Source organism: Phoca vitulina, unplaced genomic scaffold, assembly GCF_004348235.1.
Source record: "Phoca vitulina isolate PV1807 unplaced genomic scaffold, GSC_HSeal_1.0 scaffold1, whole genome shotgun sequence".
NCBI lineage: Eukaryota > Metazoa > Chordata > Mammalia > Carnivora > Phocidae > Phoca > Phoca vitulina.
The window spans coordinates 84397704-84422362 of NW_022589704.1; the positions used below are offsets into that span (position 1 = coordinate 84397704).

Sequence of the window (24659 nt, forward strand, 5' to 3'; positions counted from 1 at the left end):
ATTTGACTAACTCTATACCCTTCAGAAATAAATTCCATAAAGGATTACTTAGAAATCTCCTTTGGAATATCACCAAGAATTGTTTAGAAACTTGTCAGCCCATCTATTACAGACGATGTCTAAATGGGCTTTATTAAAATATGTCCAAAGAACCTTCAAAAAGAGATGAATTCCCATTAACTCGCTCTAGAAGGATACTCATCGGCCACACAGAAGTTATCCAGGAAAATGCAGATAAATTGGGGCTTGTAAATGGAGACACTTAGAAATGTGGCTAATTTTCTTTCTTCTCCACTGAAGCAAAGACAGACTCTGAAAGGGACCAGGTACCGGGGTCCCTCCCCACAGCCCTGGGCAGATGGACCACTACCACTCGGCTTCACGCCGGCTCATTTACTTAGTGTTTTGCAATCCTTAATGTGCACAGCTGGCTGCTGAATGCAGGTTTGATACTAACAGTTTAGACATCTTTAGATGTAGCAGATGGAAAATTTTACACAAATAAAGTAGGAGAAAGTGTGCAATTAGGTTTTTATCTGCAGTTACATGATGCATCCTCTGTTTTAGTTTAGAACATCACCTTAGTGGGTGGTCATGATCTTTCCTGGTATCCAGGCCCTACCTTCTTGACACCATATTTGACGTTGGCTACATGCCCAAGTACCAAACTTTTGTTTTTGTTGAGTGTGAATGAAATACGGAATGCAACAATCAGCAAAGCAAACGACATACCATCAGTGAGATTGTAACAGTCCAGTACATTATGGCTACATTCCTTGCTAGTTAAGTCACTATGGTAAAATCCTTGGCAGGATTTTTTTCAATAGTTTATTCATGATGTTCATTATTATGAGTTGTAAAGAGTATGAGAATTTCATTTTTAAAATGTCTTATGGAATGTATCACTTTCTTAGATCTTGTAGACATGCTGTGGAAACCATAACATAAAATATGAGTTACTTACAATAACTAATTTTAATCCCATCTGCTAAGTATGACAACATTAGCATTTCCACTTAATTAAAAACACCCTTAAAGCAGCAATGTTTTAATCACTCCATTTTATTTACTCTCCTCCGGTGTCACTTATAATTGTAACTTTTTATTTTTTAATAATGAGGGATTTTTTTTTTCTCCTTGCATCACACAAAAAAGTGCTGTCGATAATTAGCAGTCTTCTGTTATTAGTAGACTCAGGTGTCACAACTGTGTCTCATCCTCATTACAGTAAAAAATTTCACCTATCAGATTCATTATTGCTAGATAATGCGACTGAGAGCCTTTGCAGGCCCTCCAGAAAAGTAATTCAGCCAAGCAAAATTATCAGCTAATTATATTTAGAATCAAAAGCCCAACAACTATTTGCAGATAAATTGTATGAATTGAAGTGAATAGATCTGAATATTAAGATTCATAGATTTAGCAGATGATTTGTTAATTGGAATAAAAAGGTCATTTGCTAGTCATTTTAACAATAGATCAATTGGAACCCTATTTATTATTTAACTGTTAGTGCATAAGAATTGAAATGGTGAATAATTGTATTATTGTCATGAGATGATCATTTTCTTCAAAATAACAAAATATGAGAAACTTATGGCAATGAATTTTAGAAATTTCTTTAAAAATATTATGGCCTATTTAATATATTTTAAGACATAGTTCTGATCTAAATAATCTATATGATGAGGCTTAGTATTTAAAACAAGTCAAAATTATACCAAAAGTGGTGGCTCGTTTTTTATTTTTTTCCTGATGAATTAGAAATATTACCACAAATAAGATAATTTGCAAATAAAAGTTGAAATCCAAAATTTGTAAATTTTTCCTTCCTAAATCAAATAATGCCATTCCTATCTCACTGTATTTTAATTAGCAGAGGTTTTTGGAAGTGGCATGGTACATGCTCATACGATGACTCAAAATGTAACTTGGCCTGCAATTTTCTTTCGGGGAACAGAACACTCTAATTCAAATCCATTATTAAAAAGCAGATAACATGTGCACTTTCTGAAATGTCTGTGACTTCACTCTTTTGATTTTATGTAACTATAAGAGAATGTTCATATGTATTTACTTTTCAATTGGCACAGCATTTTAAAACTGAGTGTCTTCAGATAAAGTGCGGATTTTCTCTTGGTTCATAAAGAATATCACCGGTTTATGTGCTCAAAACTTTAGTGAATGTTTTATAATGCGGTCACAGTGCAGTTTATAGCTGTGCTTGAGATAAGAAATTCTATGAAATACCCTATGTATATATAGAAAAAAATATATATTAGTTTGGGTTTTGAGATTAATAATTGGTAACTAGATCCTGTGCCATTTCACTGTGTTATCTTGTAACTTCTATCAGTTCTCAAGCAAAACTTTGAACTCAGTATTTTCCCAAACTTTGCAGCTCAAAGTAAATACTTTTCATTTAAACTAATTTCAGTCAACATAATAAAATAGGGAAAACATCACCCACTTAAAAACAGCTTAAATTGCATGTACTTTGTCACTATAAACAAACAAGGTAAACATTGACATAACTTCAAATTATTCTTGGGTTGAAAAAAATCTGCAGTTCAAAATAAAATTCCGCCTTTGGTCAACATTTTGGATGCAATTCAAAGTTTCTCATAAAATAAACATATTTTAAAGAGTGCTTTGAATTTCACTGTGTAATTTCTAGCCAACAGAAATTACAGTGGTATCTTTAAGGTTTATTATATGTCAGATCAATAGCCATTATGCAGGGCTAACAACCTTCCGAAAGGCAATACCTTCCCTCTGCTTAACCCTTACTACTATGACATGGCAGAAGAAAAAAAAACTTCCTATAGGTGTCCCTTGGGGAAATCCTCTCGCAAAATGAAACTTTCTTGTTTATTTGCTTACTAATAAAAGTATTCTTTTCTGATAAAATGGGAAATGAGCTGAATTTTTGGCCAAGAAAGCAAAATGTTCATTAAGGTAATCTTCATGAGAATTTTTCAATAAAAGGGGGAATAGTTTTGCATTCTGCAAAATAACAAATTATTTTGAAGCATGAGCTTAAAATGAAAATGCCCCATCACAACAGATTGTAAATTTTTTTCTGATGCTTTTAAAAGTGCCTCGATCATTTCTGTGACTACAATGTTAAAGTTAAGTATTTGCTATTTTATTTAAACATTTTTGAAAAGTGAACATTCTGGGGCTTTGCAGCATTATTAAGAAAAGCTGTCCATACTTTACCATGTTGTTACATGTGTTTATCTGCTGATTATAAAATGTGTTAAACAGTATTTTAAAAACAACAAAAAAAATGCAGAGCTGCGCTTTGATTAATTCAGTGAACAAAACATATGCTGTTGGTTCTGTTCTATGAAATTCATATATGATCAATAAAATCTTTTAAAAGAGCAACTTTGGCTTTAAGGCTTGTACTGCCGACCCTGTTTCTCGTCCCAGCTAACTCAGGGCTCACACTGTTAACTTAGGCAAACAAAACCACTTTCTGGCTGTGATAGTAACGTCTTTTTAATATTTTTTTTATCCTCTTTCTAAAATTCCTTTAGGTTGGAAGCTGTGTATTGCGGTTGTTACCCACTCTGTCCCAAAGATTTGGTTTATCCCGAAATATTTCCAGGTAGCTGCTTTAATGTACCTTTCATCTTTGTCGAGATTTAATACATGCTTCATGCTAAATGAGAAAGTTTGAAAATAAACTTAGGCAGGAGCAATTGTTTATTTGGCAAGTCAACATGTTAGTGTTAAGGAAAATTTTATGTGTTTTAATACATTAGAGTAAGCTTATATTTGCCATCTGTTCTTTTAAGATAACAAAAAAGCAAGTTTTCAAATAGCATTCTTCATTGTTAGCATACACATCCCATAATGATGGATTTTTATAAGCAGGTCAGTGTTGCTGCAATTGCTTACAGATTTTTTTTAATGATATACACAGAGAAAAATCAAGGACTGGAAGTCACACCAAATTATTTAAACAATTGACTAGTTAATAATATGCAACTGTTGTTTCAGGGTACATACAGCTATAGTACCAGTTCTTGGGAAAAAATTCTCATCACTAAATATATCACATATGCATTGTGTTACATTAGAATAATGTATTTTAATCACCCAGAGGAGATGTCTAAACAGCACAACTACACAGTCTTACTTAGCATTAAACATCCTTGTGAGCTGAGGTAACCTTATAAAATCATGCTTAAATAATGTAAAACACGAGGCAGCACAGAGCAATATGCATTTTTAATTAGTAAAGTGACTAATATCGAGTGTGTGCTTTGAGGTTTTTGTTTCATTAAAAATGTATCTGTTTTTCCTGCAGCTGAGTATCTGTATTCCACACCTGAACAGCTTTCAAAAAGGCTCCAGAATTTCTGCAAGAGACCAGATATTGTAAGAAAACATCTTTATAAGGTAGATATTGAGGAGAGATTTATGTGGTATAAATGCCGTATTGAAGTACAAAGAAAAATCTTTAAAAAAAAAAAAACATTTAATTAACATACTAATGTTTAAAGGAAACATGCTAGGGAGGGATATTAGTTGTTACACTAACAAGGATTAATTAAACTGGATGCCAGTTGTATTAACCTAGGTCTTATGAAATACGTGCACTTAATGCACGGTACATGCTTTTTTTTTAATTTATTGTTTTCTAAGATGACTGTCCTTTACATTTAGCCCCAAGAGGCTTATAAAAATGAACCTGGATTAATGTAACTCATTAGTTTAAAAGGAAGTAAAGGAAAGATTCCACAATTATACTAATGAGGATAAGCCTTTCTTCCCATCATAATGGAATCTTCAGGCCTCAAAAATTCAGGTGAATGACATTTGTGAAGTTTGGTGTTCATTTTTTAACTACTTTGAGGATGATTTTCAAGAACTGAACGTTTCCCTTGTCCAGTTTAATAAAATGACCTAAAAATCCTCAGTTTGTGTAGAATGACACTGCCAGGCTCCTCTCTGAATGGCAAAGGCAAAGGGAGAATAGTTTTAAAACAGCCTCATCATGAAGTCCCCTCACTCATGATCTTTTTTCCCTTGTTTGAATCAAGAATTTCACATTGTTGAAATCACAACACAAAGAGGCCCTGCTTAAAGTCTAAGTAATTGAACTGGGATAAATCTGCTTTACGACTTTGGAAGGTGGCTCTAGGCCATGAGTAATATACCTTTTTATATTCTTTGAATGTAGCATCTTCATTTTACATAAATTCAGTATAGTTTACAATCTAGCAGTTTTATAATACAGTATATTTTAATTTTCCTATGTTAATGTATAACCTTCCTACATGAAATACAGTTTGCTGCCTTTTTTTCTCTCCTTTCCCTTTTCATGGCCTAAAATACATATTTACATAGCGATACATCAAAACAGGACTTTGTTTCTGCAGGAAACAGTTAAACTTCAAGAAAAAGGGAGAGAACCAAAAATGCAATTTAACACCCAATTTCAAGCTCATTATCTTTCATTGTCTATTAACTTGGCAATGGTTCAGAAGGTAGCTCATAATAGTTTAAAATGCTGACTGAACAGTTCCAGCCTCCAGTATTGCGCCTTGAGTCAATACGATTGTACCGTACATAGGGGAAGCTTCACAGACAAAACAGCCTCCCAGGGTTTCCATCCACATTCCCTAATTTTGGAAGTTCAGTAGTGGTCTGCCTTATATAAAATGTTACTCCAGTCATTTTCCATGTGACAGGCTATCGAAATGGGCAGATTCTGGAAATGGAAGAAATAGAATCCTGAGTATTTATGCAAATGGATTCCTTTGCTATATATGACACAGAGATCTTTTCAGTGAGCTCACCATCAACTCACTAATTTTGTTCTTCCCTCCTGGTGAATTCTTGGTGTAGGTTTGTTTGTTTTTCAGTTTTATTGAGATATAAGCGAGAGCGCGGTGTCAGTTTACAACCCACCGCATAATGACTTGACGTCCACATCTTGGAGAATGGTCACCCCCATCGGCTTAATTACCATCTGTCATCTCATAGAGACACAAACAAAAAAAAAAAAAGAAAGAAAGAAGATGTTTTTTTCCTTGAAGTATTTATAATGGTATTTCCACCATCACAATGTATCAGTTTTTAACTTTGCTTCAGGTTAGGCCTCATTATCTGTTAGTCTTCATGGACAAATTTTTAACCATTTCAGAAGTTACTGCAACAAGTTGCCTTGAGTTACAAAAGAAAACAGACCTCCAGGGGCGCCTGGGTGGCTCAGTTGATTAAGCGACTGCCTTCAGCTCAGGTCATGATCCTGGAGTCCCAGGATCAAGTCCCAGGATTGAGTCCCACAGGGAGTCTGCTTCTCCCTCTGACCCTCCCCCCTCTCATGTGCTCTCTCTCTCTTTCTCTCTCTCAAATAAATAGATAAAATCTTTAAAAAACAAACAAACAAAAAAAGAAAACAGACCTCTGTTTGAAATATTTTAATACAGCTACCCCGTAACATGGCTATAATTATTTATTTTACAAATATCTTCTGGAAAAACTCTGAAACAATGTCATTCAGCTTAGTGATAATGCCGTCACTTAAATCAAATTGTTCCTCATACAGCTTAAAGATAACCTATGCCTTCAATGTTATTTCCTGTTACTGCTTTTTACATATGTTTTTGGTCTGTCCATCCTAAAGTGCTCCATCTCAAAATTTTATAAATTAGAATTTTATGGGTCAGCATTTATAAGAATTCATATGTATGATTCTTTTTTATGTATTTTCTACTGTGGATTTTTTTCTTATAAATCTGTTACACACGTTCAGATGTGTCCTCATGTGTAAATCCTGATGATATTTTATCTAAAGATCAGTCTTCAGATTAATAAATTAGTCCAAGAATTATAAGTAATCAAGCTTTAGGATGCATTTGTCAGAGGAACTGGTAAAAACCACAGACAGAAAGGACCACAGATTTAGTTTGGTTATTGTAATAGGATTTAGAGCCAAAACAGAAAAAGAATGCGTTCTAAAACTTTATAATTAAGATCTAATAAACAATGATACTTCTCCACCTTATGTTTTATAAATATACAGATTTTCAGGTAACATTTGCCTTCACTAAATACAAGAGAATTATTCCCCCCCAAAGCAGTATTTTCCTTACTTTTCTTATGCAATGGGAGAGTCTTTTGTGTGTACTGTTAACGAGAATGTTGGGGGTTTTTTTTAGACTTATTCCATTGGACAGTGCTGTTTTGCTTTTATAAAACATATGCTTCTAAGATCTAAAAGGATAGAATGTCACTGAATTCTTTAATTTGCTCCTTTTACATTTTTACACCTTACTCTCTTTTTTTGTCAAAAGTTTACATTTTAAAATCATCTCAAGTGCTTTTCACATAGGGTTCACTTTAGGATAGGATTTTTCATATGGATTCACACTTAGAAATTTAATGACTAGAATAAGGCTACTAACACTTGGCTTTCTTCTCACATGAGACATTATACTTTCAATATGAGTGAGAGTTTGGGGGCTATAACTTGAAGCAGGATTTGAAACAGAATGCTAGTAACTGAAAAGCAGAAACAGAATTGGATACTTTTTTTTTTCTTAAAGTGACTCTTTCTACTACAGAACACTGTTGCCCATGACTTCTCACCTGAAATGATTTCAGATTTGAAATGTTTAAATTCCTCACATGCATGCAAGTATGTTCTCCCTTCTTCTTTCCCTCTCTATTTCTCTCTCACACACGAACACACACACAGACACACACACACTTGTCTTAAGATCTTTCTTAAGAGAAATCCAAAGCATGCAGAAATTAAATGTTTCCTAATCATTTTAAAAATCTAAAACCATTTTCCTAACTTAAAAAATCTGAACATTTCTTTAAAAAGTTTACATCTAAGTTTAGTCATTGACTGCAGCTTTCTCGGACTTTCGGGACACTTCATTGGCCACACACTTGTCACACAGATTAAAAAGAGGTTTCATTTCATCCACGATAGGGAGCTTTTTGTGACTCCCAAATCTAACTTGAACACAAGATTCTAGAAGTAACCATAAAATAATTAGCCAAGGATTGACTTCTTACACTAACAATTCTCTTCCCTTTTCAACCCAAATAAGTCTAATACCACGAAGTCGTATTTTTGCCTCATTTTTACTATGTGAATTTACTTACTGAAAATTCCCAACAACTTTCTGAGATCAGTACCTCATGTTTTGACAAATTTCTCATCATATTTTAAAATGCCTTAGAAAAAAAATTTTTGGACATTACCTTGTTACCAGATTGAAAAGGGCACAGGGCACAAATGGGGCACTTGTGTAAAGTAAACACCGCCCAGACGAACGGGACAGATCTTCATTCCCATCCTATTTCTCATTTCCTTTTATTTACAAGTTGTGCGATCTTTTGTGTGCAAAAAGAGATGCATTCTCTCTTGTGCTTTCTGAGAGTGACCTGTAGTTTCTTAAAATTTTTCAACTGATAGCTGCTGATTTTTATTCTGTTCTCCTCTTCAAGTTCTGCAACATTCTAGAAACCTCTATGACCTGCTCTTAATTGGAGGAGAGAAGAATTCTCAGATTTCTGCCTCAAAATGATTCCAAACAATGATTAAGCTTACAGTTCAGATTCAGTGCCCAGAAAGCCATTTGTGGTTGTTGTAATTATGTCAGGCTCTGTCTCCCCCAACCACAGCCATGCCACTCTAAGTTTCCTTCAAGACCCTGGTCACTTTATAGTCCCCTTTTAATTTAAGCTTATACTCTACATGTCAGTAAGGTGTTGCTCACTTGTATTAACACTCCTCCAGAGTCATTACTTTGTTCCTTAAAAATGAAAACTTAAAAGCTGGTGACATTTTTAGAACTTCTAAAAATCTCTCAACTGCCCCAGCACAATTTCAGGCAACTTCTTAATCTCTCTCCCTCCCTCTCTTCCTCCTCCCTGGTCTTCTCCCTCTGTCTTTCTTCACTTCCTTCCTTGATTTTATTTGGCTTGGTTTTCCTTTGATTTGTCTAAGCAAAATAAAAGCAAAAAACCTTTAGCACAATAGATAAACTTTGGGGGATCAAGATCAGTTAGAGGTTTTGGCGTCTCGTCCTCCTCTGCTACTCATTTGCAGCCTGGCTCTAGGTGAATCTCTGTGTGATTCATCTGTTAACCTGGAGGAATTTTTTTTTTTCCTAAATTCTTAATAGCATTTTCCCCCCCTGAAGCACTGCTATAATGAAATAATAAATATAAACCTGTTTGTAAACTCAAAGGGCTTTACACATTTCACGTAATAGTAATGGCATTTCTCCTGTGCCTTAACCACTTAAAAGTGAAATTCACATCGGCAAATGCATGGGTTAAGGGTGTTGTGTATCTTGTGTTTATAAAAGTTAAAAGTTGGATGATTAACTTTGAATAGCCGTCATCCATAACAAAAACCAGGAAATAAGTGTGCAGCGGATTGCATCCATTTACAAAAAATCCGGAGCTTTCCCCTATGGTTGAAAAGACAGTTCCACTTTAAACCAATCAGAAACTGGGATTTCCTGAGTTGATGAAACTCAAGAACCATTTACTTGGTGGCTTTTTGAAATCTAATTGACGTAAGTTATGCAAATTTGCAATATGAATTTTGAGCATGCTTTCGTCTTTCGGTTGTTAATGCTTCTTCATTGCTTTCTCTTCTCTCCCTCCCCCTCACAGGGTGAAATGACTCCTTTTTCTTGGGCAGCCCTACACGGTAAATTCAGGTCTCTGCTTACAACAGAACCTAGGGAAGATTTGTGACAGATGGGGCTAAGTCACAAACTTGCAGCCTAAGGCAGAATCTGTAGAACTTTCCAGAGTGTGCCCATATTTACCTGATCAGAGAGAAAAGAAAATCTGCAGAGGAAGCTGAGCCTGGCTGCTTGTCATAGCTGACACAGAGCCATCTGCCACAAACCTGTGGCGGCTTCAGATCTCCCATCCCTGCCACCACCCCAACTCAAATTAAATACAGATTCCTAGAGACGTTAGGATGGTTACACATGTCCTCGGCATCACATGGAGGAGACTGTTCAAAAAAAATATGTGGCCTGTTGTATAACCGCACTCATGTATCCCATATGTGGTGCCACATTGAATTTCCGGTTGAATCCGTTTTTATCCTTTGTACTGGATGACATGGTGCCTGAATTCTTTCTTTTTGCCGACACGATGGCAGCCAAACTGCAGCTTCAAAAGCTCGCGCTTGGCTGGGTTTCCACCTAGGTTGCCAGGTTATCATTGGAGCCTTCTTGTGTCCTCAAAGGGCCACGGGGTCTGAACGGACGATCAGAATGCTACCAGGCTAATTGGGCAGCCATCTCAGAATTGTTCGTGGGCAAAGGGCTGCTTTAGCACTTTTATTTTAGCAAATTAACGACTCTCTGGCACAGGGGTTTTTAAGTGAAGGTATTAATAAGGGGTCTGGCAGGTAGTCCCATGATTCACAGTTACATTTGCATTTAATTTATTTTAAAGTTGCAAGATAAACAGCTGTAATTTGGACAAACATGGGAAGCACGCTAAGTGGGGCCATCTTGCCCATAAAAGGAACACTGAGATACTTGTTTTAATTTTTTTCCTGGGGTAAAAATAGAGAAATCAAAATACTTCCACTAAAACAGTAATTTTGATAGAAATACTCCTCAAAAATAGTTGCATTCAGCTACAAATATAATCTTTTCAAGATAAATCGCTTATGATTCCAATAGTCAAGCTGCTGTATTTGTTGATATAAAGATGTTTTGAACAGCTAGATTGTAAAATAAATTTTTAATAAAGTGCCTACTGCAATTTTTAATTAGCATATCTCATTTATGTGTAAGAGTGTACATCTATCTGTATGTTTCTCGCTGAATACTTTCCTTGTGTCAGAGACAACGAATACAATTGTTTCTTTTCCGGATGTACAGGGATCTGTTTTGCAAATGTTTGTAAGATATTATGACATTTCCAAGATTGTCTTTGCATTCTGGAAAGCAGGAGGTAAACATTTGTAGTCATTAAGGTAAAGTCTGTTGATAAACCATCTTCTGTTTACTGACAGGTAAACTGTAACTTTCCTAGCTTTTGAAAGGAATAACTTTTATACACTGCAGAGTGAGGGACAGCCAGGGAGCGGAGGGTGGACAAGGGTCAAGCATGGCCTTCTGGCTTCTAGAAGGACCGAGTGGTCTAGCAGCCATCCGAGATAGAGCAGGCGATGATTCAGAAGTCCAGTAGGGCCCATTTGACAGGTAGCAAAATGGTCAGCAGGAATTAGATCAAGGTCCGGGAGCCAGATAGATCCCTCAGGATAGAGGTAGTCTTGCAGATCAAAGAAGGCAGGAATTCAGAATGCATCAGGCCTGGGAACTGAAAAGCAGGACAAGTAAGAAGCAGAAACAACAAGCCCTATCTTTGCAGATAGTCCTCTCCCTAATCAGTGTGAGGTCCTTAATGCATGATGGGACATCACAGCACTAGCTTCGAGTCCTATCAATTGTGGGGAAGCCACTGAACAGATTACCTCCTCACCCACGAAACAAAGGGCTCGGGGATTATTTCAGAAGTCCCTTCCGGTCTGAGACTGGGGAACTCAGACAGGTGTGCACCTTTTGAGTGTAAAAGTTAAGGTATAAATACGCCCAAGAGGTTCTTAGACCGTTGGGCAGGGTTTGTCATCTAATGAAATGAACTAGACCAGTAAATTTGCTTCAGTCAGAAGGATGCCATGTCACAGTGATGTCTTCTCACAGCCAAGAAACAGTGTTTAGTTTATTGTGTTTTACTGTCATGAAAATAATGGGCTCCCATTTTATAGTAGACACAGTTGAAAGTTACCTGTGTATGGAGGGGTTTTCTTCCCTCTACCCATAAATGCAAATCAGCTTTTGTCTTTAGCTGTACCCAGTATTCCTTCTCGAATAAAAATTTACATTAAAGTTGTCACTTCTTAAAACTATGCTGTCAGACCTGGTATCAGTGCACATAAACAATAAAAAGTTTTGTAAATGTGTAATTCTTAACATTTGAAAACTTGAAGTGTGTGTGCATGTATGTGTCCGGGTGTGTTGTGTGCCTCTCAGATCCGTTGTACGGTGGGATGGAGTGTTACTAAGTCAACCCATATTTCATTGAAGTCACAGGATCATTGCGAATACAAGTTGACTTTTTAATTCCTATTTCCCTTACTTTGAATGAAGAGCTCGAACGCTCCCACTATTTCTTATTTTGAGTATGGTTGTTGAAATTTCGATCTTTCTTTTTTGAAACATTCAGTTCTGTTCATTCTATTCTTTTAACATAAATCACTAAGCCAATTTCAAGTTTAAATATCTTTAAAAGTCTGCTCATTACCAAGACCTTGGTATGGTGTCCAGGATGCCCGCCATGAACTTGCCTAATCTGTGTTTCTGGCTAGGTGTTTCTGTACTAAGCAGCAGGGCACCTTGCTCTTAACCTATTCATTTATACCATGTTGATCAGGAATAGGTCAAAAGACCACTCTCAAAAAAGCTTGTGGTTTAATAAGCATCCTTCAGATATGGCTCTGGATCTCAAATCTTCAGACAAGCCACATAAAGATGGCAGCAGAATCAGTAAGTGGATGGAAACTCACAGCCGTAGAGGGCTGCACAGATTCATTTCAACACCTTGAAATGCATCTGGAAGCAAAGATTTCATTTTATGTTGAAGGTGTTAATTATATTTGATATTTTTAAAAGTAAAATCTGTTTTTGAGAAAGCATCTGCTACCCAGAAATATTATGAGCCACAATAAAATTTTCAGTTAAGTCTCAAGATACTTTTTGTGGGTGATAGAATCAGTTTTCAAATGATAGTCCATGCTGTTGACATATTCCATGAGTTTTATTCTTCTATTGACTATTGACAAGTATCACCCTAAGTGCCTTTCGGTTTCAGTGGAAAATTGGGTGGCCTTTAATATCAGATTTCATATTTAACAATGAAGAGAGTATATTATAAACCACTGACATGTTTCATTTTAAAATTTGAACTGAGATTACAAGCCAACTAATGCTTCTATAATACACCCTCCCTTCAGAGCTGTGCATTAACATGTAATTGGGAAAGTTTAAAAACATCCAAACAATTCTACATGCAGCTCAAAGCTATGTATATTGGTGATTAAAATACAACAACAACAACAAAAACCATGGGGATTTACACCAAATGTACACTACTTGTTAAGTCAGAGGAGTGATGGTACAAAGCACAGGCATGTAACGGAGAGAGGCATATTCACTTGGTGGCTAGTGGCTTATTTCTGAAGTTGGGTCATAGTATCCAAAGGCTATTCGTACTCTTTATGACTTCTTACGTGTCTTGAATGTTATTACTGGATATGACTTCTGATAGGAGCTATGAATACTTTGGTTAGTTTCGTTACCATGGCTTCCTTAACATTTCTTGACTCTGAACTATTGATCCAGTCAGAGAACCATTTCCCTTCAGACAGTGGAAGAAACTGCCCTAACTGCCAGTTTTGCATGAGAAGACTTTACCAGGAGTCAAGGACTTAACCTTGATCCTGAAACAAATCATACTTTGAAAAAGTCTGACGTGATGGTCGATAGGTCCCTTTTTCCTAGGGCTGCTGACCACCATTCCTCACTAATTCCTGTAATGTTACAAACTCAACATGGAAAACCATAGTTCTGTAAACTCCCTTTTGAAAGATAATGAGAAGAAGATAAAGGAAGATGTTACATGAGCCAGTCTTCATATCTTGGAAAATTCAGAGCTGTGTGGTAGAGCACAGAGTTATCTGAGCTCCTAACCACACTAGCCATCTCCCATACTGGTGTCTATTCCTTTTCCTCTTCAAGACAGGGTTAGTTGTGGACTCAATCCTTCATTGCATTCCATGAGAAGGAGCTCTCCCTCCCCTGTCTTTAGAATTCCCTAGCTGCATCTGAGGTACATATGACTTCGGCGACCAGGATCCTTGCTCACCCTACAGTCTGTTTTCCTACAGTGGAATTTGGAGACAATGTCTTCAGCGATCCTCCCATTATCATTATCTAAGTGATTCCGACTTCTCTGTTGCAGCTCTATGGTTATGAATTTTAACCCTAAGACGGGTTCATAATTATTCTCATAAATTAACATAAGGAATTGATGATTCGTGGGAGATGATTTAAGATGCTTATGTTACTCCTATCAATTACTGCATTTAAATAGCAGACCTAAGGTGGTATGCTGGAAGTGATTTCTGGGAATACTTGTGTGATACCTTTCTCCAGGAATGTGAAGTCCTTTATATTTGAAAATTTAATATCTCCATTATCGTTTCACAAATGAGAAAATCAAGGGATCATATAATGGTATATTTAGGAGCCAGACTATGTTGTATAAACAGAGAATTTTTGTATAGGCCTTCCCTCTTGTGGGATGGTATCATTATCACCCATGTGTCTTTCAGGAAGCACCAGGGTCAGTGTGCATGACTATTGGACCCCTAGGCAAGAGAGTGCAGAGGGTAGCAGGGGGCTGCTTTGTGGCCCACATGGTTGGTCTTAAAAGAGGCATGAGAGACCAGGTAGTGAGGCCAATGTTTTCGGGGTCTTTATGAGTACTATTATTGTGCCTGTGGGGAGGCATTCAGCCTCGACATCCATCATAGGCCCTCCACTCCCTGTGGTCTTTACACTCAGATGCTTTTATACATTTAAGGTAACTTTCCTGGCCCTCCTGGTAAGCATTTGTTTTGGGGACCTATGGGAAAACTGAGGCCCTAACGAGAAGCCAAGTTGCTGTGGGTCCTGTGGTGGAAGAGGCAGGTCCAGAACAACCTCATGCAGAAGGCTGTGGTCAATCCAACTGGTCAAGACCACCATCCCTTAAAGGAGAGGAAGGGGCAAATCTCTCTCTCCATCTTCTTCCCCTTTCCTCCTCCTGCTTCTCTTACTAGCAGAACGAACATGGACTAATAAATTGCCAGTACCTTTCTATAGATTTGTTTCATGTTAACTCCTGGTCGCATCTGGATTCTAAGAGGCCACAAGGGGAGGAATGTACAAGAATTCCTTCTGGGTGCTAAAATTTCAAACTCTGGCACACGCGCTACTTCTGGACAGCTGAGCCTTCTCTATTGCCTTTGACATCATACAATGATGAAGTTACTTATCCACATAGATAGAAGGCTGGCCCTTCATCCAGAGGCAGCCCCCACAATCTCACCTGGTGCCAAGGGCCTGGCACAGAGGGAGCAGGTGACACGGGCGGCAGAAGCACCTTTAACTGTGCACCAAAGGGAGTGCTTCCTCTCATCCCAAATAACCCAGAAATTACATCCTGAAACCTATTTCCCCGGAAAGAAAAGGAAGGGGAGGGATAACTTAAAAAGAAAATACTTCTAATATGGTATTAGACTGTAATTCATAGGGAAATTTATGCCTGAGATATGAATTTCTGAAAATGGGTTTTTTTTAAAGGGAAACACTGACACATCCTTAATTATAGAGTAATAAATACCAATGGTATATTATCTTCTGATATTTCCTTACACAGATATCAAAGCATGCAGCTGTTTTTGAAAACTGATAATCAAGTACAATGTAAGTATATTACATCTTGTACTTACAACACACCCTTCAACCAAGCAACCTCCTGGAGCACTCAACAGTGAGAACCAGAGCTGCTTATAGTAGAAGCCTAACTGAACAAATTAGCCTTGAATTGTAACTTAAGAATCATAGTCCAACTGAAATGCCTGTCCTTGCCAGGAAAGGCATTCCAAAGGCAAAGAGCATGCCAAGTAAAAAGCCTTTGCTTCAGGATTATGGAGGCAGTTCTCAAAAGCCAGCATAACTTAATGATCAATCAGAAAAAATATAGAGCAGTAACTACACAACTGAAGGATACATAAAAATTGTACAAAGCATTAATAGTGAATGGGGAGGTAGAATGGGATTTTAACAGAACGTATTACGCTCTTAGAAAGCTCTATTTATTGCTTTCAAACCGGGCAGCAAAAGAAAGACAAACATGGTCAAAGAAAAGTACGTGGACAAATGTGGGGGGTAGGAAAGGAAATGAAGGTTAAACAAGGCCAATATGATTCAGAATGAAAGGGAGGGAGGAAAGTATAAGGAGCCAGCTGCAATTACTAAATGTTACATTAAGAAGAGCTGAAATTGAGAGGGGGAGGTCTGGGTATTTTACTAAGTGGATTAATGTCCTCTTCTTTGGGTGTCTGAAGTTGCAGATTTTAATTTATTTGGTGCAGGGTTTTATTGTGAAATTCCTAATGGGGTGGAGGGATAAATAAGGACAATTATAAACAGTCAGAAAGTAGAAAGGGGGAGCATAAAATACTTCTTCATAAATTTAACTAAAATAAATACAGGGTTTGAAGCTATAGACAAAGGTAAATCGTCAACAAAATATTTAGTTCATTATGATAGAACTCAAAGGAAAATGAGAGGTACATACAAAAAAAAAAACAAAAAACAAAAAACAAAAAGACAAAAACATCCACAGAGATGCGTCAAGCCAAGGATTCTGAGCGACTTAGGGGCTAGTTTATTGCTGCTCTCCTTTCTCCACCCATTTAAAAAAATAAATCATAACTCTGGCATTTAGAAACCTAGTCATGAACATCATTTATTAATATAAACTTAATCCTGTGCTGTTCTTTGGTGGGTGGTAAAAACATGAACTAACAACAACTGGCCTAAAACAGGATGATTCTCTCCAATCCTGGGAAGCTCTAAGGAAAGAGAAACTCCTAATATGCTCTTTTACCTTATTTATCTTACTGAAGGATAAACTCAAAAAGTGGGGAGGGCAGAGCCAAATCAGAGGACTAGAAGCTTGCAGGAGATTTTTAAATTTTCCTAAATAGGCATCAGAAGAGGAGATGGGCTTGGAACCTAGTATGATTTATATCAATTTATTAATCTGCTAATCTACTACCATTTCCGGGGAAGGTGGGAAATAAGGAAGGCTCTCTGCCTTCTACAATGGAAGAGACCAAGGCAGAAACAATTGTGTTCATATTCCCCGAGTGTAACACTGCTGTCATGTGGCTGGCAATCGGTCCACAAAGGTTCTGGGTTCAAGCATTTGCCCAGCCAATAACATTAGGAATCATTTCAGTTGAAAATATGGATTAGGAGGTATTTAAGAGTTACTGATATGCAGCTATTAATCTTGAAGGCAGATAGCATGATTTGGGGTGTGGGCAAATCACTGGAACCACGTGAAAAGGCACTTTGAAAAAAATTTTTATAAAATGCTGTGGAGAAAATGACATTGGTGAAAAACACAAATGAAAAAGGGAAAATATCATCTCCAAAGAGGAAGATCTGTAAAATGACTAAACAAGGTGGCCTTGTTGCCTTCCACCTGCTGCCTCAATTCTATCAGTAAATAGATTACTCACAAAGAGGCGAAGTCTTCTATTTCTAAAGCTGACCTGGCATCAAGAGGGAGAAAACACAGAAGAGGACATTGCAATGGTGGCTCAGGGTGACCCTCAAAGGTCATCTAACTCTAGGGTTAAAAAATGACGCAGAACTAGAGGTCTGTAATGGTCAGTTTGGAACACTTCATCTATGTAGAATTCAGGATAGTGTGGAGGTGAACCTCTGTCTTAAATCCCAGGGACAGGGTGTTTTGTGATCATAGTTAAGAGGAAAGTCATCAAAGCACACACCTTTTTCCTTTTTCCTCTTGAGCTGCAGAGCTGTGGTGGGGAACTTGTGCTCTCTGGTGCTTGCTGCTATGTTCCCTGGCTTTCAATCGGTTTGGCTTTTCCCCTGGATTTCTAATGCTGTGGTAACAGGCCAGAAAAAAAAAAAAAGGAATCTACAAAACTGAAAAACAAAATGTGTGTGTATGTTTGTGTGTGTGTGTGTGTGTGCGCGCGCGCGCGCGTGCACGGTAGGATTTCACTGGAGATAATGAATTGCAACACTAATCACCAAATTTTAAAACTTAAAAAGTATGAGTAATGGAGTTTTGAAGAAGCAAAATGTGCTCGAGCAGAGTATTTATAGTCCCTTTTTTTGTGAGAGGTTCCCCAGACCTCTGGGTCCATCAGCAAACTGTCCTCCTACTGGAGCGTGCAGCTGCGATTTGGCCCCAGGCACCACCTACCCAGAGTCACTACCTAATGCATTTTACATTTGCACAGATAATAAAAGAGGGAGGAAAAAAAAAAAAAAAGCCGAGAAGGGGCCATTTTCCCCCTCAGCGTTCTGTGTTTCCTTTTGTCGCGGCCGTCAGCTGACACATGGAAAATGTGGTGTACGGTTTTGCTTGCCTTTAATCTGTAATTAAGGATTCCTTGTCTGGGGCCTGCTACCTCTTTTCGCCTTCCCTCCCTGCCTCTCGGGTCTTCCGCTCTCGGTCGGGTCTGGCCCCGCGCCGCAGGCGGGGGGCTCGAGGTCGCCAGGCTGGGCCGCGGGCAAGCGGGGAGGCGGCGGGACGCGGGGACCTCGGCCGGGCCCTGCGCTCGCCCGCCCGAGAGCACGCACCCCGGCGCCCCGCCCCGCGCGGTTCCGACCCGCCGGCGAGCCAGTGCCGGGCGTTGGGGCGGCTGCGCCGGGGCTGCCCCGAGCGGGGAAGGACCGCCCGCGGGGCCCCTGGAAGCCTCCGCCCGCGCTCAGCCGCCGCCCTCGCCGCTCGTCCTCTCCGCGCCCCCCCCCCCCGCCCTGCACCGCGGCGCCTTCGCGGCCGGCGAGCCCGAGCTCCGGTCCACCGCGGCCCCCTTGACACCCTGCTCGGCCCGGTCCGGAGCGGGCGGAGGGAGCGCCGCACCATTCCTGGCGCGAGAAAAAGGAGCGAGAGGGACGGCGAGGTCACAGAGTCGTAGCCGAGCCCGCTCGGCGGCGGAGCGCCCAGAGCCTGAGGAGCCCCGGGGCCGAGCGAGCCCCGGGCGGTGGCCGCGCTCGCGCTCGCGCTCACACTCGCGCTCACACTCGCGGGACTCGCTCGCCGCCCCGCCTGGCGCGCGCACTGGCACGCACCCACACTGGCACGCACCCCGCCACGCGCGCTCGACACTCACGCGCTGCCACGCACACGCGCCGCGTGGCCCACGGCTGCCCTTGCTCGCTTGCGCAGGGCCGGGATCTTCCCTGTCGGGCCCCCGGGAAGGCGGCGCAGCCCTGGCGGGGCACAACTCTCCCTAGTCGTCTTAAGTGTTTTACTGAACTGGGTTCCCGGAGTCGGCCGGTCTGCCCTCCGTGAGACGTTAGGACGAGGATGCACCGAGCAAAAGCAAAAGTACTGATTTCTATGCCCCCTCCCCTTTTAAAAAAAGATTACCTTAATCAAAAAAAACAAAAACAAAAACAAAAAAACGAGGAGGGCGTGGGGATGGGCGCGGAGACTCTACAAGCAGAGATTCTGGCTATTAACTTAAAAAATACTCTTCTCCCTCTTTCATTGTCCAGGCGTGTGTTTAAATCCCACCCCAAGCCCCCAGCGCCATCCTTTTCACTTCATACCTGTGCTTTGGGTTACAAACTTCGTTTCTCCTCTCAACCACCAATGGGTTATTTAGGAGGAGACGAGAAGACGCGTGAAGAGGTATGTAGGCAGGAGAATATTTAGGAGCCCCGTGTTGATCTGTCGTCACTCGTTTGGTCAAAATAAGTTCCTGAGAAACTTGGAATTTCCAATGTTTAATATCGTTTTGAGGCTTCTAAAATGTCTGAAGAGCCTCCCCGCACCAGTATGATTTTTTATCATTCGACATTTAGTTGAGTGTAGACGTTTAGAACTATATGTATAAGAGGAAAAAATGCCCCTCGTCCTTGGTTTCACCAACGCCGTCTGCGTTTCTTTCCATCTAGGTTGTAGCTTATTTCCTCTCTCGTTTCCACCAATAGAAATTGTATGCTAAAGTGGTGTACGCCGAGACCAAATACAAGCATCCTTAATCTGGAGTGTTCATGACCTTACTTGGCATCTCTCTCTCTCAAGATCCCAACCCCTCTGTTTGAAATATTATTCGAACTGTAGACTTGGAAATACGGGTTGGTTGGTTGGTTGGTTGGTTGGTTAGTTGGTTTAAAATGTGGGAAGAGCAGCGCAGGGATAAACGGAGGGCGCGGACGTTGGCCTGCAGGAGCCTACCCTTGAAAGGCTGAACAGGAGTGCCTGGGAAGTGCATCGAGAAGAGACTGTCTGTGAACAATGATAATCAGGGCTTTCAAAAATCATAAAACTGATTGAAATATCTGATTCATTATTTATTCATCACAGCACAACTTTGCAAATCCAAGAATAGTGTTTGAAAACCAAGTGCCTTCTATTTTGTACATCAACTCGGCAGATGGGTCTCCCTTTCAAAATGTAGCGAAAGGGTTAAAGCTATAATTTTAGAAAAGTATCTCAGGAAATGACATTAAGATCTGATACATTTCCCTTTCTTTCTGGCAATAATATCCCCCAAAGAAAAAAATATATACTTATTGATATGATGATAATGTTTCTCATTATGAGTACAAGTGTCAGAATGATTCCTGTTTGTGCAAGTGTTTTTAAAACTGCGAGGACACTTTCACTACTATGAAAGCTGACGAGCCAATGAAGGAGAACTTATTTTAACTCCATAATAGCAGGTTACATAGTAAAGGAACGCGATGGTCAAATAGCCAATTATGGTATAAATATCCGTTGTTTACGGAGAGGTGTTAAATGAGCCTTTGGAGTACAAAGGATTAGGCCCATCTAAGCTACCACTTGTTCTTCAACCTATTATGTCTTTCCTTAAAAAGGCCAGGGCCACTGTAGGTAATATGCACACAGAACATACTTCTCTATGTTGATTTTAGTTTGCTTTATTTCAATGCACACTGTTGTTTACTTTTTAAAATTTAAATAAATGTCAGCATTGTATAATTTCTATGTTAACAAAGCAGTGAGCAAAATCCCTTGTATGTTTATAAAATATTATTGTTTAATTCACATAGTTTAGAAATTCCAAATGTTGAGAATAGGAAGGAGGCCAAATACCATCTGTTTATAACTATGATGCATCGTAATATGTGTACTTTTAAAAGGAGTTTGGTCAATCATGCCACTATTTTATCTGCTCGGAATATGTTGAAGATTTAAAATGTAATTTACAGGATTACTTTTAGTGTGTTGCATCCAACTGTGAGTTGTAAAGGAATCCGTCTCTTCTGTTTTTCTCAGATTAATCATGTAACAGCCCCAATTAATGGGGGCTGTTAAACGGGTCACTTTTTGCTTAGCTCCAGAATTCTTCTAACTTTGGCTCAGTCCACCTTCTTGATGCTGATAAAAACTCCAAGGACAAATGAAACAAAACACTCCTAGCTGTGTCTTTCTGCCAGAAGATAGTCACTTAGAATGGGAGGCAGGGTATGGTAGCTAATAATTAGCTAACATCAGCCCTGAGAAATTACCTGTGAAATACCCTTTGGTTCTGGGTTGAAAAACAACATTTGACACTCCCTGTTTTAAAATAGTACATTCTTGTCCCGGAGACTTCTGATTTAACTTACCTTTTATTTCAAATGCATCCAATTGCATACCATATAACAAAGGGAGTACACTTACTTGCGCTAGATGAGCAGGTTTGGAGGTTTTTTTAAAGTTACAAACTCAAGTTATTTAGTGAGGCATCTTTCCCTTCCTTTACAAACTAGAGAAACTCAGCAACTGAGCCCTCAATTCCGGGCGGACGTTGTGTTGAAGAACAGAGGTGGCTTCAGTGTCTTACGTCATGGGCTCTCTTTTTCAAGAAGGAGGAACTAAAAAGTCAGATGTCCTGATAAATTTTGAAAATGCGATAAAAACATTTATTAGCCAATGATGGTTGCCGGATTGATTTTTTTGGCAAGGTAGAATCAGTAAAAAGCTACCCCTTGAAATGCTTTTATGGACAAACACATGCAGAAATCTGAAAACACACTCCCAAAGAGCTGGGCATGTTCTGGATGTTTTACTTCTCAGTTGAGTGTTCAACGGGTGCTCTATCAAGTGCTTTCTCTGTTCATTTAATGATAACTGTTTTCTCAAACATTTTAGTTTTAGCAGCTTCCTCTAAAATTCTATCAACCAAGAATATTTACTTACATATAATTAAGAACATTAAGAATACCTTATCGGAGTAAACGAACTGATCTATACATACATTTTTTTTTTCAGTCTCATTGTTACATTTTGGAAGTCTGTTTATTGTCTTTCTGGTCAGATTTTTTTTTTTCCGCCAAATAATGAATCCACTGGGTCTTTATGTTACAGAGATATACCCCAGCTTGTTTTCCTTTGAGTTAAAATAAGAAACTATCAGACTCCTTTTTCTTTTTTCTTTCTTTTTTTTTTTTTAATTTATTTATTTGACAGAGAGAGAGAGAGCGAGAGAGGGAACACAAGCCGGGGGAGTGGGAGAGGGAGAAGCAGGCTTCCCGCGGAGCAGGGAGCCAGATGCAGGCCTCGATCCCAGGACCCCGGGATCATGACCTGAGCCGAAGGCAGACGCTTAACGACTGAGCCACCCAGGCGCCCTCAGACTCCTTTTTCTTAAGTAATTGCTCAAGTGTACAGAGTAGAAGAGACAGTACCAAAAAAAAGAAAGAAATGTGGGGGATAAAGAGAAGGAAAATTGGAGAAAGTGTAGGGAAAAGAGGTAAGAGAGCAGACGCTAGAAGTGCGATAAAGAGGCTCATCAAACAAAACTCAACATTGCTTGAGTGCCATAAGCCATAATCATTCAAAAGAATCATCATTTCCAAGTAAAACCTAGACTGTTGCATTCAGATATTAACCAGCTCATGGAAACTCTTAAGTGAAATCTGATTGAGACCTGTGGATCAGTTTTTCCATTCCACCTTCTTAAGTGAAGCCTGTACTCGATATCCACATTTACACTGCAGGAGACAGAGAAAGAGCCATAGAGGCATTCTTTGCTTTTAAGGCATCTACAGGCTAGAAGTAAGCCATGGATACATAAAATAAATGAGACTATGTATGAGCATCGTTACATGCTACATACTGGACATGTAAAAATAAAGACCGTTTTAAATGGAGGAATTATTCAGGCATGCTTTCCTTCTGAGTACCTTGGCTAGCAGTGAATTTCTAAACAAGTTAAGCAAGTCCTTAAATGCATAAACCCTTTGGAACTCGACGAGTCTAATGAATTGTGGTAGGTAATATAATCAAAATTGAAATTGGCATGTAGGTGCTCATTTCATGTTCCCTTTAGAGCTGACTTAGAACCATGGCAATGATCACACGAGCACATAAGGCATTGTATAGTCATGTTATCTTGACAACCAAAACCACTTTATAAAATATACTTTAGTAAGTTATCATAGAGCCCTGAAGTTAAACCATATAACTTAATCAATACTGAGTGGGCATTTCTAGGTATCATATTTAAATTGAGTAAGAGATAAAAAGAAAAGAATTAAGAATAAGAAAAACGTATGGGAAACTATTTGCTTGTTCCAATTAATACAAAACATGCCAGAAGCTTTTTCTCATTTTGCTCTTTATGAAGAATTACTGACCCAGAGAAAAATCAAATGACGACTACCACTAAACAAACAATAAAAGCAGCAACAACAACAACAAACCTTACTTGTTTAGGAGAAAAACATGAAAAAGTAATAAATTCACCCATTTTAAAAATTAAGAAGAAAAGACATAAAATTTAATACACACAATAAATAATAAATATTCTTCAGTTTCATATGATGGCTAATTAAGGAAAAAGCCCATGTGAAAAATTTGGAAGAGAGATGAATAAAACAAGGTAATTAACTCTTTGCTCCTTCAGCCTTAAAGCAGAGAGAGCAGGGTAAGATTTCTTTTAACTTGGGACCGGCAGCCACCTCAGAGATCAAATCTGCCTTTACAAAATAAAATAAAAGGAATCTTAGTAGCTCTGCAGCTCAAGCTCCAACCTTGGTTTTGGCCCCACTCTGATGTTGGTGCCCCAGCATGGCGGCCCCTGAGTGCTTTGCTCTTTGATTGAATTCCTGCCCTTAATACAGATAGTCAACAGCTGGGTTCTTCCTTGTTCTCTTGGCCCTCCCTTGGCAGAATCAGCTCTCTGGTATTCATTCTACCACATTTGGTTAGTCTTTGAGAGCTGAAGATGCATTTTTTTTCATCCATTCTCTAATGTAGTCTTTGTAATGCCCTTGTGATATAGGGAAACCATAGCTTTAGTCCCAAACTTCAGAAGAAGCAACTCAAAATCATACCGCTAGTACATTGCAGAGTTGGGACTGGGAGTCATACCACCTAGTGCCCAGGTTCTCCCTCTCCTTTAGACTGGATTTCATACTCAGTTCTTCATTTGAATTGTGGTTATGACAATAAATTATAATTGCAGTCTTTGTGTTTGGTAGAAAGAAGAAGGGAAAGGAGGAAGAGCAGAAGCAGAAGGAAGATGGGAAAGAAGAAGAAGACAGGAAGGGGAAGAAAACAACAACAATCCCCACAGGGTTTTCTGTGAAGTGGGGAAGGATACATCTTTAAATTGCTCCCCTTCTGCTTACAAAGATGACTGAGGAAAGCACTTGCTAAAATTTGTATCATCTAAGGAAAAGCTAATTCCAAAGCTGTTACAGTGCTTTGTGCTTTAAAGGATAGAAGTCTGAAGTAGATAATCCATTGACAGAGCTCCTTAATGAATTCTTGGATATGCATGAGTAGGCCACAAGCTTGATTTT

The 24659-nt window shown here is 39.0% G+C and overlaps 1 protein-coding gene across 12 annotated transcripts in view; it reads left to right on the forward strand.

The window, feature by feature from the left end:
* Positions 1–24659, forward strand: part of GTDC1 (glycosyltransferase like domain containing 1) — a 402869-nt gene that overhangs the window by 375175 nt on the left and 3035 nt on the right. For 10 of the 12 annotated variants that reach the window (XM_032411026.1, XM_032411101.1, XM_032411077.1 and 7 more), the window contains 3 exons: positions 3546–3616; positions 4322–4413; positions 9664–12692. In XM_032411026.1, coding sequence (XP_032266917.1) covers positions 3546–3616; positions 4322–4413; positions 9664–9747 — 247 coding nt within the window. In that variant the 3' untranslated portion in view covers positions 9748–12692. Of the gene's footprint in view, positions 1–3545; positions 3617–4321; positions 4414–9663; positions 12693–15501; positions 15991–24659 lie in introns of those variants that run through there. The other 2 variants (XM_032411033.1, XM_032411042.1) reach the window with 2 other exon arrangements.